Consider the following 19,153-nt stretch of genomic DNA (forward strand, 5'->3'; position numbering starts at 1 on the left):
TGTATGATGTGGATATGTAGAATTTAAAAAAAAAAGAAACACAAACATGATGGGTTGTGGGAATGAGGGGAAATCAAGTGTAGCCATTAACCTGTTGAGGACGAGTTTGATTGCGCTGTAGCATGCATTCCCATAGACACTTGCCTTGAGTATACTTGAGAGTAGTCTTCAATTGGTTAAGCATGCCCATTTTCCTTTTCAGGTTTTCCATCGGGGGATTAATTCTTTTATCTTTCTCACATCAGGCACTGATCATAGATAAAGGTTGATTCAATGCCATGATATAATTGCAATGACTTTTATGATGAGAGTGACAATGGGCCTTTGGGGGAAAGTAGCATGGTAGGTGTAGCTGTAGTAATATTAAAGGACAAGTCCACCTTCATATACATAGGGATTGAGAGAATGCAGCAATATTAGTAGAACACATCAATGAAAGTTTGAGGAAAATTGGACAATCCGTTCAAAAGTTACTAATATTTTAAGTATCTGCGCAGTCACTGCTGGAAGAGAAGACTACTAGAGTGTATGATGTCACATGCATACAACTATATAAGGAAAATAAAAAGAGAATTTCACAAAACTTTACTTTTTGAATAAAGTGCACATTTCTTCGACTTGCTACTGACGTATGTTAAGGGTAATATTATTCCCCCTGCCTTCTGAAAGAGAGAAGTCGAGTGTTCTTTTGTTATGCGAGAAAAATGGAAATATGTTGAATTTTCTTTATTCTTTCTTTATATCGTTGTACTCATGTGACATCACAAGCTATAGTAGTCTTTTCATCCAGCCGTGACTGAGCAGAAACTTCAAAAATTCATAACTTTTTAACAGATTATCCGATTTTGCTCAAACTCTCACTGATGTGTTCTACTATTATTGCTGCATTCACTCAACCCACATGTCTACGAAGGTGAACTTGTCCTTTAATAGTATTTCCAGTCTCATGAGCGATAGTAGCGCTACTAGTAGTAAGAATAGCAGTAGAAGTTGCCGTTCTTGTTTCTAGTAGCAGGAGTTGGTGGTTATACTCCTGGCATCAGGGAATACATTAAATTAGTGGGACATGAGCGGTGTCTTTCACATCCAAACCTCCATTCATTCATACTTATTCATATTGCTTGAATGGGCTGCCGGCTCCAAAATGAGTAGAGCGAGCGCCTCATAAATCTTGCCAGACGCCAATTATTTCGCAGTCAAGCCCAGGCGAAGCATAATTTGAATACCTCACACTTGCAGAGTGCCTATCATACACAGTGCATTAACCCATAGAAGACTAGGTGTCTATTGATGTTATATGTTATGACAAAATCAGTTCATCCTTTGAACAGGTTTAAGGGAAACTATACTCTGTGGTAAAGTTGACTGAAAAATGAGGAATTTAAAGGGAAACAGACAGAAGAGTAAAATTATCCATGAAATTGCTGGGTGAAACAAGATAAGAATGTTGGAGAATTTTTCCCAAAACAGTGATACCACTCGCAATTTAAAAAATATGCAAATTAGACAATGATGTCATCAACTCCCAACTCTCTGATTGGTTTTCACATGACATTCCATAGACTTGCTCTCTATGTCAATAATTGGACAAGTCAATTCCAGCTCTCCGTGCGAGCTGACAGTCTTTATTACTAGAATGCTACAACTCTGGGATGGAGTTCAGATGGACGAAATGATTCCTTCTTGAATTTTTGTCAACAAAGAGATTTAGTTTGGATTTTAGATGAATGTCACCATGACAGCACCACTTCATTAAATTTGCATTGTGTGACTCTTACTTAACTACCAAATATGATGGTGATGACATTAGTTGCATTGCTAGGCAACCATCAGAGAAAACTAAACAATTGCACGCTTCGTGATAAGGTATGGGACACGCAACATCGAGCCATGGAGTACAGGGAACATTTTAGCCACTGTTTGCAAGAGAAAACAACAAAATGTATTATTCACTTCCTATTCAACTTTGGTATCATCAGTATAAAGAGTATTATTATAATAATAATAGCTATTGTTGCTATTGTAGTCATTTTAGTATGACTATGATGATACTGCTACTACTACTACTATCATTACTGCTACCATCAGTGTCATCAATATCATTGATTTTATCGTCATCATGCAGCCATGCCATACTGATTCCAGCTGGAGTGATTGTTTCAAAGTCACACCCCAATCGCACATTCGTGCAGTCATAGAAACACCAGGGCCATTTTGATTAAATCTATATGTCGGAACTGTATTCAGCTTTTATGTGAGTGTATGATGCCTTGTGAGTTGAGAGAAAGATGGGTATGTTCAAGGAAGGTCAAGAGAATGGAGTCACACCTGTCGTATTTCCTTTGAAGTCACGTTCGATACCACCACTCGAAAGTATTTGAAGCATGTGGCAAACTGGATCTGTTGCGCAGATAGGAAGACAATTGACTCAAGTCTCCTTGCATAATCATCAGCCCATTCTAAGGGAGATATGTCTTTGTGATGGTAATTACTTTTCGCCCTCCCTTCTTATAAAAGATAGGTGATATATAATGGTAAAGACATGGGGATGCGCGAATAGAAATTGCGCAAAAAATGATGAAATGAAAATTAAAATTACTCGACTGGCCGTGCCGGGTCACTGATCTGATACATCTATTAATAAAGACTTATGCTTGAAGATTCTTTCATATCAGTTTTATTTGGCGGAATTAAGTGGAAAAGTGATAAAACCGGCTTTCCAGGAGGGTACAGTTTTAAACACTTTCACATGATACAGCTCTGATTTACACTTATGCACATATTTCTGGAAGGGATTGACCTTTGTTTAATGTGCGTTATCATTAAGTGAGATTTTGTTTCATTTAGTAGATTAAACAAGGAAAATATGGCCAACATTGTGTTAACGTTCAAAATGAATCTTCAGATTGCTCTGTAGGCGTTTTCATATCAGCCCGATGTTTCGAAATAGCACGCTATTTTCTTACTTGGGAAATTAACCCGATTATGAAATAGCACGCTATTTGATAATGTGAATACAAATTAGCGTGCTGATTGATGGAGAAAATTTCTCGAGTCCAATTCGGGAAATTCCTAAAATAGCAGGATAATTAATGCAAACTAGCACGCTAGTTGATAATGTTTGGGCTGATGTGAATAGGAAATGAAATAGCGCGCTAATTTGCGATCGCGAAAAATATCTCGAGCTTGGATTTTTATCGGGCTGATGTGAAAACGCCTAGTAAGACGGCGGCATCAAACCCCGTCACCAAAGCACAGATGCACCTGTGGAATTCTTTTATACATCAATAGAAAAGTGACAACTGTTTGAATAATCCGACTGCATAATTCTAAAATATTCAACATGAAAATGTATATATACACCCGTAAGGACCACTGCATAGCTGCCAACTAGTACATTTTACATCATTTTTATTGTATTTTGGTGTTTTTTTCTTCATTCAGAAAACATATCTTTTTAATGAGAGATATGTCTCATTTCTGTAAAGTTTGTCTTTACAACATGATATTTGCAGTTTTCCAATTTCGCATTAAACAGAAAGGTGTTTTTGCCTTAACGATGTGTGTGTGTGTAAAAAAAAAATAAAAGATTGACAAAAACAAGAAAGAAAATCAGTGTGTTTTATGATCTGTAGAGGCCAGCACATCTCTGCATTCAATTCATATCAAACATACATCAAGCAGCGTGGTTTGAAACGTGCCATTTTTTGTATTCCACCACCGCATGTTGCCATGGAATAGGAATAGAGAGTATTCAATTGATGCAAAAAGGCATCCATCCACTTCCATCTTTGTCTCTGACTGATGTTCTCCTCCTTCTCCCTCCTCTTCTTCCAGCCTTCTCCCCTTAAAGGGATGGTGTAGTATTGGTTGAGGTGAAGATTCAGCTTTTAACTTTTTGCAAGATACTTAAAAAAAAAAAAAAAAACACTTTATGAAATGTTAAAGAGCATACTATTCTAAGAGGAACTCTTAGTTTATTTCTTCTTAGATTATTTGATGAAAATCAGTTTTGAAATGATTGATATGTCAAAAAAAAAGTAAATCAAAGCAATCAAACATTAAAAGGTGGGTCCCATGTAGGATCACTTTGTTTTAAATATCTCAGCCATTTCAAAACCAATTTTTGCCAAATAAACATGGAATTCCTCTTAGAATTATATTTTCTTTCATATTTCATATGTTTCTCATTATCTAAAAAAAAATATAAAAATCATCAGAAAACATTGGAAACCTGAAGCTTCATCACAACTGAAACTCTACCATCCCTTTAACTTACTTCGCATTTTATTTCCATTGTGATGTCTCTGCCAAGGAGTGTACTCCAAAGCGGTCATCCATCATGAAATTTTCCCCTCCAAAAGACTCTTTGATATTCCAGTCTGCAACAAGCATTAATGGATTTCTGTCAAAGGACGTGTTCTGTGTTGAATTGAAGTCGATTTAAAAGTCCAATGCAGTCAGCACTCTTGGGAATTGAATGCAGATAGGTTTCAGAGGCTTGCATGTGTGAATATGACAGATTTCACAAAATCTCCACTGCGAAAAGAGCATATATATATATTTTTTTTTTCTGAAGAGGAAAGGTATAGTCCTATATGTTGTCTTGCGTCTACATGTCTTCCTTTTACCTTCCTCTATTTTTTTCATTGTTTTGGGACCTTAAAGGAGACCTCCGGATGATTTTCAGACTTTTACATAAGAACAACTATAAATTGGTTACACAGGGTGCAGAGTTTCAGAGTTTGTAGTGATTGGGATGAGGAATAAGAGTGTTTTCAACATTCATAACAAATCACAATGAACAAGGATGATGACATCACAGCCTCACAACAAGAATGCAGGAGTAGGGACTCAAGGAAGCAGAACAAAAGAAGGTATGCATAAATTCTACACAGGTGAACTTGTTCAGCCTGTGGCATTGTGTTAAATGCAATGACATTGCTACATTTCTGAAATATGTCAGGTTCTGTGTCATCATCTTTGTTCAATGGAATTTGATTGGGTTTTTCAGAGTTTTGATTTCTCTGCTCAAGGACCACAATAAATTCCACAAATCTAGACATGGAGCTGTTGATTTATGTACTACAGGATGTGAAATTATGAAAATTGTCTGGAATGCCCCTTTAATATTTTGCTTTAGATGAAGGGAATTCAGTATCTTCATTCCTCATGTAAAAAAAAAACAAAAAAAAAAAACAATGTATTATGCCCATCCAAGTGCCCATGCCCATGGAGCAGGGTGGAGGAAACACTAGAGTTTCTTGCATGATGTTGGCATCCTGTAGCTAAGTGTGGAATAGCGTGAGGATGAAATTTTTCTTCATAAAGTGATATTGATGACCCTGTTTCGACCAGGTGAGTAGTAGTTCCTGACCTCAAATAGGCTTACCTGTGCTTTAGATCATTTTTTGTGCTTGTTGTAGGGGAAAGAAAAAGAGAAGAAGGTGAGAGAGGGGGGTATCAGCCTCATTAATATCTGTCAATACCGCAATATTGCCGCTTAATGTTCTTTAAAGCAACTTTCTCATGAACTGCAAAACCCCCATTCATATCTGCTGAAAAACCCTAAAACTGTGTGCGGTATTGATCTAGGGCATACATGTGCAGTGTGTGCTGTGCACATTTACCTGTATTCAGCACTCAGAAAATGATGCAAAATGCATTTTGAGAAGCAAATCACACTCTAACCCCCCGTTCCAAGTATAATGACCACAAGTGCAAAAGCCTCAACATTGATAGCTACTTCAGGGATGCAATTTATGACATTCACAGTCCGCACTGTCGCACTATTTTTTCCAAGGGTTCAAATTTTTTTAAAAAGGGCAAAATTGCCACAAACAATTTATGGGGAAGTGGATTTGGGTGACAGACATTCATATACAACGCTATTGGTAGCACATCCACAAAAATACCGCAAATATATATTCATTTGTCGGAAGTGATCAGAAAGATGATAAAATCGACTTTCCAGTAAGGGTGCAGTTCAAATATTTCACAACATAGGGCTCAGATTTACACTTTTTGACATAATCCTGGACTGGAGTTACTTTCTTTTTCATATGCCTTATCATTAGCTGAAATTTAATTTCCTTTAATACAGAAACAAACAAAATAATAGCCGACATTATGTTAGCGGTCCAAATGAATCATCTCTTTGCTGGAAAAGACGGCGGCATCGAACCCCGATCATCAAAGTCACAAATTCACCTGTGGAATTCTTTTGTACGTCAAAAGAAAACTGACAGCTGTTTGAATGTTTACAGCCAGTTGGAACTCCATTTCTCAAACCTCCTTGGTATGAACTGGATGTTCTATTCTGTGTTGTCCAAAGCATTTTAAATCTACAAACTGTGTGCATGCATTATAATAAAAAGGCCATCCTCATTCCAGCAGGCTGAATGCATCAAGTTATATCATGTGGTTGAAAAGGTTCAATTCTTTTTCTTTCTTTCTTTTTTTTTTTCGCTTGCTAATCACACATACTGTGTAAGGCAAATTATTGTGAGGGTTCCCCAGAAATCAAGATTGACTGATATTTTCTTAGTAGTGCAGATTATGGTTGTTATCTTTTTAAGAGTGTGTCCACACACAAGAATTTATGTGGTTTGGCATCACATTTCAAAAATCGATTTCTCAAACCTTCATTTAATAGGTATGTGTATGTGTGTGTGTGCATGTGTGTGTGTGTGATTGAGAAGAGGTCTAATGTGCTGATTGGTGAACAAAGCATCACATGGGTTAGATTAGATGTAAGTGTCTATCATGTGACATTGTATATAATCTTGTGACATTCAATATCTGAAGAAAGATATGAAAGTGAGAAATGAAAGTGTACATTAATTACATCATTTCTAATGACCATCTAGGTACTCAGTTGACCAGAAATATGTTGGAACTGTTTTGATAACTTTGTTTTAAGAAGGCTTTCATTGTCACATTTTATTGCATACTGATCCATTACTCTATAGTTTCCAATAAAGTGAAGACCGCATAATTGATCTTGACATGTCGCCTGATGAAAGATTTAAGTTTTTCAGCAATGACAGTTAAGCATTTTTATTAAAAGTTTGATAACCACATAATTGGTGAAATACAACACTATGTGTGTTACCGGTATATCACTTTCTCATTCAGTTTGTTTGTTCATAAGCAGCTCTACAAAATTATAATTCTTCTATCTCTCTTCCTTTCTTCCTTTTCTTCTTCTTTTTCTTCTTCTGGAGTATAAATTTATGTATATGATAAATTATATAGCGAAGAATCAAGAAATAAACTAGTAATGCATTATTTCGCCAATAAGAATGAGTTTATTGAACAACTCAAATTTTCGGTGGCCTCCACCTTCTTCAGGAGTCTCGACGGGGAAAATTATATATAAATTATATATATATATATATATATATATATATATATATATATATATATATATATATAATTATAAATTTCAGTTTGAGCAAATCTGATGCTAGAATTATTTATGTCCCTATATTTTCTGTAAATACATGGACATATATTGTTTGTTTTTGCTCTGCTTTGTTTTACCAACTGCTATTTTGTGTATGTGCTTTCTACTTTTATAATGTACTATGTTTTGTAATGTGTCATTTTACCTCATGATGCACAGGCTTGAGGAAGAACAGCCATATTGGCTGAATCATGCGCCGTGCTGAAATGAATTAATGTTATGAATTGAATCAGAATGACAGGTATCTTGTAATATAAGAGATCAAAATAAAAGAATTTGTAGTTTAAAGGACAAGTCCACCTTCATATACATGTCAATTGAGTGAATACAGCAATATTAGAACAAATCAGTGAAAGTTTGGGTAAAATCAGACAGTCTATTCAAAAGTTATGAATTTTTAAAGTATCTGCACAGTCACTCATGGATGAGGGACTGCTACAGTGTATAATGTAACATGCGTAGAACGATATACATTGTAAGGAAAATATAAAGAGAATTTCACAAAGAATTTCAAGTTTTATTTTTTGAAAAAAGTGCACATTTCCTCAACTTGTCTCTAAGGTATGTAAAGGGTAATATAATTCCCCCTGCCTTCTGAAATAGGCAAGTCACGTGTTCTTTTATTATGCGAGAAAAGGGAAAATATGTTGAATTTTCTTTATATCATTGTACACATGTGGCATCACAATCTGTAGTAGTCTTCTTGTCCAGCAGTGACTGAGCATAATTTTTTTTAAGTCATAACTTTTGAATGGATTGTCTGATTTTCCTCAAACTTTCACTGATGTGTTCTACTAATATTGCTGCATTCACTCAATCCACATGTTCATGAAGGTGAGGAAGGGGACTTGCAAAAATCTCTCTGACTGCTCCTTGGCACCTCCTGGATTTAGAGGTGTGTATGGTGGCAGCCCAGTGGTATTTTACTAGCCACATGATATCTTTGCATCTAAAACTTTGAAATGCCAGTGTCATACTTTTGATAAGTTGCTTTATACATTGACGATGCCTCTAAAGAAAGATTTGACATGTACTTTTCTTGTGTCATTTTACATTGGCCCAAAATGTATTTTGGGTCAAAAAGGCCTCGGAGTTGTTTCTGAAAGACTGTAAAAGTTACTGTATATAAATTCTTAAAGGACAAGTCCACCTTCATATACATATGGATTGAGTGAATGCAATAATATTAGTAGAACACATCAGTGAAAGTTTGGGGAAAATCCGACAATCATTCAGAAGTTATGAATTTTTAAAGCATCTGCGCAATCACTGCTGAATGAGGAGACTACTACAGTGTATGGTGTCACATGCGCACAACAGTATAAGGAAAATAAAAAAAAGAATTTCACAAAACTTTGTTTTTTTTAATAAAGTGCACATTTCTTTGACTCGTTACTGACATATGTTAAGGGAAATATTATTCCCCTTGCCTTCTGAAAGAGAGAAGTTGAGTGTTCTTTTGTTATGCGAGAAAAGTGAAAATATGTTGAATTTTCTTTATACTTTCTTTATATCGTTGTACTCCTGTGACATCACAAGCTATAGTAGTCTCCTCATCCAGCCGTGACTGAGCAGAAACTTCAAAAATTCATAACTTTTGAACGGATTGTCCGATTTTCTTCAAACTCTCAGTGATGTGCTCTACTAATATTGCTGCATTCACTCAACTCACATGTCTATGAAGGTGAACTTGTCCTTTAAGCTTGACAGCCTGAAGTTAAATGCAAGAACTGTCTGTAACACTCTTTAAAGACCCACTTTTTCTTTTCAATTGATAGAAGTTGTTTTTAATACTCAATTTCATACTCACCAGGCTGTTGAAGAGTGTATACTCGAAAACCTTTCTAAAACTTCATGGCACAGCCAGGAGTAACATCTACTAGTATACTTTTATATACAGTACTCATAAAGAGAATATACTCTAGATATGACTGCGCTATTAAGATTTAACTGTAATCTGATGGCACCTTCTTGAAAGCCATTGTTAAGATTTAAATGACTATTACATTCCACTCACAGTAAAGGGCATGTTGACGCACAAGAAAGGACCCTTAAAGGGGATGGCTAGTAACTGATCAGTGGGAATCAGTGGGAAAGTGTAATGCCCCGTCACTGTACAGGCATGCTAGCCTGGAACCATTAAACTGCACATTACTTGAATATGAGACCATTCTGAAGCAAATAATTTTCACACAACAATAGATATATTATGTACTCTTAAATGAATCCCATAAGAATTGGAACAATCATCCCCCAGCATTCCCACTGATTCCCACAGATCAGTTACTAGCCATCCCCTTTAACTTAAAAAAGCCCTTCATGGCACAAGTATCTAAAAACATTCCTACTCCATGTAATAGTCTAGTGCCTCTGCCCCAACAAGTGCCAGGGGCATTATCTATGATATCATGGAGTTGGCTAGGGATATTTGATTTTGATGAGCTGAGTGTCCATTAAAACTAGTAACCTGATCTGGTCTCTTCTTATCATTCGACCTTAAATAAAAGAAAAACCCTAACTGATGACTTTTTGCTGCTTTCAGGATGCGAGGTCACATATAATATATCATAGTGTGACTTTCATCAACCCATTTAAAACCCACATTACACACTCATGCAATGTGTAGCATTGTGTGGTACACCTAGAAAGTCATAGACAGTTAATCATAAGATTGTTGTCAGAGTGATGATTTCACTGAAACATTTAAATAAAATGTTCAAAGTGATCAAATATATATATTTGAGCATGCCAGGCTTTTACCACTTTTGTAGCAACATGTGTCTTTTATCTCATCCCCAGCATTGTTAATTATTATACATTTGTACATGATAGACATACATTTGTAGCTACAAAACTGTTTGTTTTTGTTTTTGTTGTTTTTTTTTTTTCATTTCACAATTGGCTTAACATCAACATAATTATCAGGCAGGCTGTATTCAGGAAACATCATGCTTTAAAAACATTTTGGACAAATCTGCCTCTTTACGTAGGATGTAAAATTCTTTCTTCATCATCCCCCCCCCCCCCCCCCACACACACCAGATCAATAATAACTTGTTCTTGAATATAACAAGACCTTATGAGCTAATATAGTTTTGGGGAAAAAAGAGAGAATTCCATATTCATCATAATTATCATCATAAAGTCAGAACTGAGGCAATGTAATATATTTTGCAAATTGTTGAATAGTTTAATGGTCTTTTATTTCAACATGGCAGACTGCATTCTCTATAAACTCTTCCCCCCTCCCCCAACAAAAAAGAGAAGAGAAAAAAAAAAGAGCAAAAAACAGTGATAATGATAATAATAATAGTGGCATCTTATAATGTGCTAAAGTCCATCAAGAATGATGCTCATGGCGCTCTTACATAACCAGCATGAACAGTACATAATACAACCATACAAAAATCAAATACCATAAACTTATCAGAACAAATGATGCATGAAAGTGTGAATTAGGCCCTTAACTTGATCTTCAATTCTTCCTCATTCTCTCCCCCCCCCCCCCGCCCTCTCACCCTCCCCCACCCACCCTCTGCCCACATCAGTGTTCCACTTCTCGCCCCTGCCCAAGTATTTGCCGGAGAGCTGTCTCCTCATCGCCATCGGCTTTGCCCTCGGCGGCCTCTTCCTCCTCAACCGCAACTCGGTCTTCAACGCCGAGCTCGGCTCGCACATGTTCTTCCTCTACCTCCTCCCGCCCATCATGATGGAGGCGGGCTACTTCATGCCGATGGAGGCCTTCTGGAGCAACATCGGGAGCATCCTCATGTTCGCCGTGGTGGGCACGCTCATTAACGCCTTCACCATTGGACTCTCCTTGTGGGGAATATCCGAGGGTGGACTCTTGGGTGAGTTGACTCTGACATTTATTTTCCTTTTTTTTTTTTCTTTTCTTTTTTATTTTTGGCATGTGTGTGTGTTTATGTTGTAAGGAAGATATTGTGCCTGCACCTAGTGTCATGAGAATTGATTCAATTCAATTTATTTATTCAACATGCTAAAAAGAATACAGAAGTTTTGCCAACACAAATTGCATATTAAGTTTACAGGTGAAACAAAAGAAAGAGGCAAAAAAGTTAGTGTGTAGCACATGTTGGAATCAGAAAAGGCCACACAAGACCTATCAGGGCAGATTCCCCACCATGAAGAGGGCACAAATTGCAATTAACAGAGAGATACACAAAGTACAACTACAGGTTAAGAAATATACACTATTAAAGCAACAAATATGAAAGATAACACAACAAACAGCAAAAAGGGCAAATTACTACAAGAATTATTCCATTGCACTCTGGATTAAAAACATTTTATATTTGCATTTAAAAGATGACAGTGTTGGACCCTTTTTGATAAGAGCACCCGGTAACTCATTCCAGCATTTTGTTCCGGTGTATCTGATTGTAGTCTTTGAAAACTTAAAGCCTGTAAAAAGGTAAACATATCTTATTAGCACATCTAGTGTTTTAAGAATGGACTGCACTATGTAAAACAGAACTTATTCATGTTTCCATGTGATCATGCAGAAAACCAGAACCCTTTCATCCAAAAAGTATTCCTGACAAGAGTGAACCTATGATGTTAAAAAAGGTCAATCTCTGGATGCAATGCATTCCTGAAGTTTGGACCAATGGAGTTTTGTGTATACTCTGCTGAACATCTTTTCTGATACGATACTAGCATCTTATTGTCATGTTTGCAAGTTCCATTGATAGAGATGAGCAGTACTTTATGTTGTGGTGCCCAATATATGCAATGTGAATGTAATCTAAAGACACGTTTCATGCAGATATCACACCGTTAAATGCCACAGCAGCATGCCTTCAATGACCAGTGCTATATCATATTAAAGTGGCCTTTAGTGGTACTTTTTTTTTAACATGAAGGGCAGTGTTACCATGCTTGAGCATACAACTATGTGCCAGCTCTATAGGGAAATAAACACATGTTTATTTTTAATCCATGTTTAGACGTTCTGTCTTTGAGACTGTATACCATGTGCCATAAATCATGTGTCAAACAGGTGCAAACAAGACCATCAATATACTGGAGTGCATGACGTTCAGCAGTCTGATATCGGCCGTGGACCCCGTGGCGGTGCTGGCGGTCTTCGAGGAGATCCACGTGAACCAGGTGCTGCACATCCTGGTGTTTGGCGAGTCCCTGCTCAACGATGCGGTCACCGTGGTGAGTCTTCCGTATCCTAGCAACAACCATCCCATGACGAATGGGATTTGCTGCAGACTGCCTTTCCATCTTATCGCTTTTGCAGATGCAGATGTGGTCATTCAGATTTGATACTCCATGGAGGTTTTTTTTTGTCCCCGCCGAACGAGTTCGAGCAGGGGACTATGAAACGGGCTCCGTACGTGTGTGTGTCCGTGTGTCCGTCCGTGCGTCCGTGCGTCCGTGTGTCCGTCCGTGCGTCCGTCCGTGCGTCCGTGTGTGATCAAAATGTTCAAAATGCTACTTCTTCGCCATTTCTAACCCGATTTTGATTCTGTTTGCTTTATATGATAGCACTACATGGGAGCTTTGAAACTTCTATAAAGAATTTCAGTTGTGACCTTTGACCTTGACCTTTGACCTATATTGTACATTTTGCTTCAAAATGCTACTCCTTCGCCATTTCTAACCCGATTTTGATTCCGTTTGCTTTATATGATGGCACTAGGTGAGGGCTTCAAAACTTCTACACAGAATTTTGACCTTTGACTTCTTTGACCTTTGACCTTGATTTTTTGCCTATATTGTACATTGGCTACAAAATGCTACTCCTTCGCCATTTCTAACCCGATTTCGATTCCGTTTGCTTTATATGATGGCACTAGGTGAGGGCTTCAAAACTTCTACACAGAATTTTGACCTTTGACTTCTTTGACCTTTGACCTTGATTTTTGACCTAAATTGTACATTTTGCTACAAAATGCTACTCCTTCGCCATTTGTAACCCGATTTCAATTCCGTTTGCTTTAAGTGATGGCACTTGGTGAGGGCTTCAAAACTTCTACACAGAATTTTGACCTTTGACTTCTTTGACCTCTGACCTTGATTTTTGACCTGTATTGTACATTTTGCTATTAAATGCTACTCCTTCGCCATTTCTAACCCGATTTCAATTCCGTTTGCTTTATGTGATGGCACTAGGTGAGGGCTTCAAAACTTCTACATAGAATTTTGACCTTTGACTTCTTTGACCTTTGACCTTGATCTTTTTACCTATATTGTACATTTTGCTACTAAATGCTACTTCCGGCGGGGACATATATTACGCACCGCGTAATTTCTACTTTTCCTTGTTTTTTTTTTTTGGGGGGGGGGGGGGGTTGGGGCTGATCTCTTTGGGAGTGAGGATCCGGTAAGGAGGTTTAAGGTGTTATTACTTAATAGTAGTATTAAGAATAACATTCATATAGTTATTTTCCATGTACATACTGGTTCAAATGCGCTTTAAGATTGAATTTCAAATTAAACAAGTGAGTTTTTAGGTGGTTTTTATACAAGATGATGAAGGATTGCTGTTTTGGGTAGGTCATTCCGCAGTTTGGCGGCAGCAGATGAAAATATTGTATCACCAAGTTCAGTGGTTCAGTGTGATACCCTGTATGGAGTGGAGGGTGTACTGGGACGGATGACGGATACTTCAGTTTAGAAAAGTAAGGAGGAGCAAGACCATAGATGCATTTGAAAGTGAGTAGAAGTATCTCGAAGTATACTATTTTGTATTTTGGTTCCGAAGAATTAAAAACACCCAAAATTCATCCTACCAGATCGAGTGCAAAAAGTAACTCGCACAATAATTTCCAGCTTTACAGCATTGGCAGGATTTGTTCTGGCAATCAACTCTTGATTTGGTCAAGTTTTCCGCAAACATTTTTATAAGCATCCTGTAGGAGGTTTTTATTGTATGTTGCAGAGTGTAAAACCAGACATTTTCATGTGCATGAAACTTTTGTGAATTTTACAAGGAGTCAAGATTTGCAAAAGTGAAATGCATGCAAAAGTTTTTTGTCTATTCAATGCATTGAATGCCACTGGCAATTTGCGAAAGTTTCGTGCTAGGAATGAGGCTGTATGCTGCAATTCATGAAAGTTTCATGCCAAGAATGTTTCTGGTTTTACAGTAGTTCGTAAATATCATCAGCTTGCTCTCTCTAGAGTTGAGAGGCTGCAACCATACTCCTGTTTGCCGATGCAGAATTACATCCCCTCCACTACGTTATTCAGGTGCTCTACCGCGTTTTTGAGACATTCAACGAGATCGGGCAGGACAATCTGGCAGTGCTCGACGTCATCCTCGGCATCGTCTCGTTCTTCGTCGTGGCCTTCGGCGGAATCTTGGTGGGCCTCGCCATGGGCTTCTTGACCGCCTTCATCACAAAGTACACCTACAGGGTGCGCGTCATCGAGCCTGTCTTCGTCTTCGTCATGGCCTACCTCTCCTACATCATCGCCGAGATGCTCACCCTGTCTAGCATTCTGGCGTAAGTACTTCTTTGAACTGTGCTGCCGAGACATTTTTAAAAAGATTGTGAGATATTTTATATATTCCGCATGTCCCCCCAGAAAATTACAACGGGGCCTTTGCAATGATAACTTTAAAAACAGTGAATCAATCCAGATACAATGTCAGGGTATGAAACTATAACTTATTACCGACTTCTTACAGAAAACCCCATCCGATTTGCTTTAGTGGTCAAAGATAAATGAGGGTTTTTGTAGAGCATGTCTGAAATCCCTTCCCTCCAAGTTTTGTCCATTGTGTTCAGACATTAATATGCAGTTCCAAGAGCATCCAAGTGCTAGACTTAGAAGAATCAGACCCATGACATGCTTTACAATGATCCACATTTCTCTGTGACCACTTAACCAAACTGAATGAGGTTTTCTGCAAAATGTAGCTAAGATGTTATATCTTAAGACCCTGAAGTAGCGTTTAGACAGTTTAATCATATTGGCAGTTATCAATGCAAAAATCAGATTGTATTTTTTTTTTGGGGGGGGGGGGGACATACTGTATATCACACCGTACACACAATAATATGTAAAATATAATCCGTGTGTGTGTAAATTGTATGTGTGTATGTAATTCAAAGGGGATTCATTAAATGCATGTACGTTCTCACTTTTTTAATCCTCCAAACAGCAAAGTATTTTGCACTTCCTTGCCTTTCACCTATTGAATACATGTCTTCATGATGTTTACTTTTACATTGAAGTTCAAATGTAAGGTCTATTTAAATGATCCTCGAAGGAAAAATATCAAATTGTTCAGGTCTGGTATGGCATCAAACCGAGAATGGGGGCAACACGTTGATCAGCACACTTGTTTGCCTATTGTCTATGCCGTTTGGCATATGCACTCTGGGAACTCAAAATGTTTTATCTGCAGCCGGGTGATTTTTTTTTTCTTTCTTTCTTTTTTTTTTTTTGGGGGGGGGGGGTGTATGTGAACAGTGGCAAACAAATTTGATTTGTGCATCATGATGAAAAATAGTTATAACTCCTCTGTGTGAATTTGGCTTATGTGAGTTGCTTGCAGTCTCATCCTGCACTCTTGAGCATCAGAGACCTTATTCTATTAAAATGGCTGACAGGAGGTAGCAGCATAGCCTACCTTTGTTTGCTCACTCAAAAGATTAATATTTGGACAGAGATAAGTTGGTTGTTTTCTCAATCCAATCAAGTGACTATCCCTACAAAGTTATCTACACTAGACCAAATATTCTACTGTGTCCAAAACACTGTGGTGTAACTGCCATGTAGATGGGTCTGATGAGCAACTCGGTGACAATCGTAAATCCCTGAATTCCATATTCTTAGAATCTTACTCACTTTATAGTGACATTGAACTTCATCAGGGAGACTTCTAATTGTGAGTGGTATGCCCTGCTGTGGTGCATTGACACTTCAAAGGAGGCTGTTTGTTATTTGCTTTGTGGCAATCACTGCCCTTTTTTGTTTCTTTGTGGGAAAGGAAGTTTTAAAAAGTCATGGAGTGTGTTATCACTTTGAATGGCAAACCAAAATAAAAGAGGAGAAGATGTTTGCAATGCTTCAGGCATGGATTTGAATGGAAGCCAGGGAAGTCATCCTTTCTTCATGCAGTCTGGTGAATGCAATGCAGACCGACACCCTTTTCAAAATATACACAATTTTTAATGTCACTTCTGACGTGAGTTAGGACAATAAAGTCGTTTTTACTGGAAGGAGTAGTTGTCATGGTAATCAAGAGTAGTTGCCTTGGTAATCTTATCGCCCCCACCCTCGTCAAGTGCAACACACAGCGCGCTGGTGGCAGTGGCAGCTGTGCATGCAGCACACACATCTACAGTGCAGCTGCAATGGTACAAACGACTTGTGGCATACAACACATGATTTTTGGACATGGGTCACTGAATTTAGCCCGAGCTAAACTGGAGATACCTGTTAAAGTGACTTAGGCTCAGACCTGAAGCAGATTTGATCTACCTCCTGAGAGTGGGCCAGCTTTTAGCTCGGGCTGAACATTTCTCGACCATTCATACTGAGAGTTAGCTCACTTCAGGTCCAAGCTAACTCTCAGTGTGAATGGGATATAAATGAGCAACAGCTGGCACAGTGCAGAGAAAGGTTACTGAAGGTTGATAGGACTTTTCAGGACAGGACAGTGTTAAAGGCATAATATACCATTTGTAGGTGAAACAAAAACCCAGCTTTAGTGCTTCAAAATAGTTCTAAAATGTGAGTTAGGGATTGAAATAACCACTGTAAAAATTTGAATCTGTGTGATCGATGTTAAGTATAAAATACACAAAATGTGAACAATAGTTATAATAAAAATGTTTCCAGACTAAACCATCTACAGTTATGGTTTATTGAGAAAAATGCTGATATCTCCTTATGTTTTAGGCTTTATTGCTAAAAATGTTATATGGTAAGATGTTTTGTGATACAACATACCTACACATATGCATCAAATGTGATATCTCGAACATTTTTTAAATCACAGCTCCCAAAGGTAAACTGTACCTTTAAGATAGGGATTCCTGTGCAGGTGGACTTCGGAGCTGTGTTTTCCTACAGATAAAAAGCTGGACGAGAGAAATTTGCCGCAGCACACCAAACTAAAAGGAGATCTTGTGGACAGGATGTGATCAGCCAGAGTTACAATGACGTTTCATTAATGCTCTTATCGCAGTGTGGGTGGATACAGGATTTCCCTTCTCTTCAGACCACTCTGCCAGCATACACTGCCAGTATAATTCTAGTAGCCTCTACCAAAGGCCCTCACCATAAGCGAATCCAGAGGGTGGCTGCACTGAAGCCTTTTTTTTTTCTTGTTCTTCTTCATAATCTATCTGTGCAGCCCAGTTTAAAGGGGAAGGCTAGTAACTGATCAGTGGGAATCAGTGGAAATGCTGGGAGATGATTGTTCCAATCCTTATGGGATTCATTCAAGAGTTCATTGTATATCTATTGTTGTGCGAAAATGATTTGCTTCAGAATGGTCTCATATTCAAGTAATGTGCAGATTAATGCTCCGTCACTGACCAGGGACGCTAACCTGGAAGCATTAAACTGCACATTACTTGAATATGAGACCATTCTGAAGCAAATCATTTTCACACAACAATAGATATACAATGAACTCTTGAATGAATCCCATAAGGATTGGAACAATCATCTCCCAGCATTTCCACTGATTCCCACTGATCAGTTACTAGCCTTCCCCTTTAACAGCAGCATCACCGGCGTTGTAAGAATTTTGAATAATTCGTGATTGCTGTGTATGTTAGCCAGGCAATAAAGTTCCCTGGAGTGCAACAATACTTTATTGGGTTTTTTCGTTGTAGTTGCTGTCTGGAAGTTATTCTGTAATATTGAAGTCCGTTTGATACTGCGATGAAAAGTCGGTTCATTCACCCAGCACATGCAGGGTACTGTGAAGATGTGCCTAGAGGCTGTGGTCGTCCTCAAAGATTTGCTTGTTACCTCCGCCAAGGGAGGAGGTTATGTTTTTGTTACTGTTGGTTGGTTTGTTTGTTTGTTTGTCCATGTGCAAAATAACTCAAAAAGTTTTGCACGGAGTTTGATGAAACTTGCAGGAAAGGTTGAGAATGACACAAGGAACAGATGATTAAATTTCAGGTGATCAGGAATTATTTATGGATATTATGAAGGATTTTCGGTATTTTGCCAGGTAGGGTCAATGAACTTGAGAGTTCAAGCTGCGCATTTTTTAGGTTTTCATGCGCGCACTAAAGTGCGTGCTCTAATTTCTGCTGGGGAGAGGAGCGCTGCGCATTTGAGGGTTTATGACGTAACAAAGGCTTCTATATTGGGAAGTCGAATTTTTCAGTGAGTGGAAATCACTGATCTCTATGGAAGAGCAAGATCACGGTGGAAAGAAGCTGCTTGGCGGAGGTCTGTGCTCTCAGAGTGCTTCTCTAGTTTTATCACAAAGGCAGAAAGGATTTTTTTTTTTTTATTCTTTTCTGAGCAAGCCAAGTTGTATGTGTGGGAGTATAAGAGTGCAAAAGCAATGGAGCTTTATAGCCAAATTGCACATTTGAACTGATGATATGACCAGCTGTAATGGGGCAAGAGAATGCTTGTGTAATGGGCATTTCAGAGCATACCTTATGAAAAGTCAAGAACTGCATGTCAACTACAAATTCAGACAAATTAGACATAGGTTCTGAT

The 19,153-nt window shown here is 38.0% G+C and overlaps 1 protein-coding gene across 1 annotated transcript in view; it reads left to right on the forward strand.

Moving 5' to 3' along the window:
• LOC140232922 (probable Na(+)/H(+) antiporter nhx-9) overlaps positions 1-19,153 on the forward strand; it is a 47,675-nt gene that overhangs the window by 2,852 nt on the left and 25,670 nt on the right. Inside the window, exons 2-4 of the mRNA XM_072313033.1 lie at positions 11,017-11,319; positions 12,492-12,655; positions 14,696-14,952. Coding sequence (XP_072169134.1) covers positions 11,017-11,319; positions 12,492-12,655; positions 14,696-14,952 — 724 coding nt within the window. The remainder of the gene's footprint in view (positions 1-11,016; positions 11,320-12,491; positions 12,656-14,695; positions 14,953-19,153) is intronic.

This window comes from Diadema setosum, chromosome 9 (genome assembly GCF_964275005.1).
Source record: "Diadema setosum chromosome 9, eeDiaSeto1, whole genome shotgun sequence".
In the NCBI taxonomy this organism is placed as follows: Eukaryota; Metazoa; Echinodermata; class Echinoidea; order Diadematoida; family Diadematidae; genus Diadema; species Diadema setosum.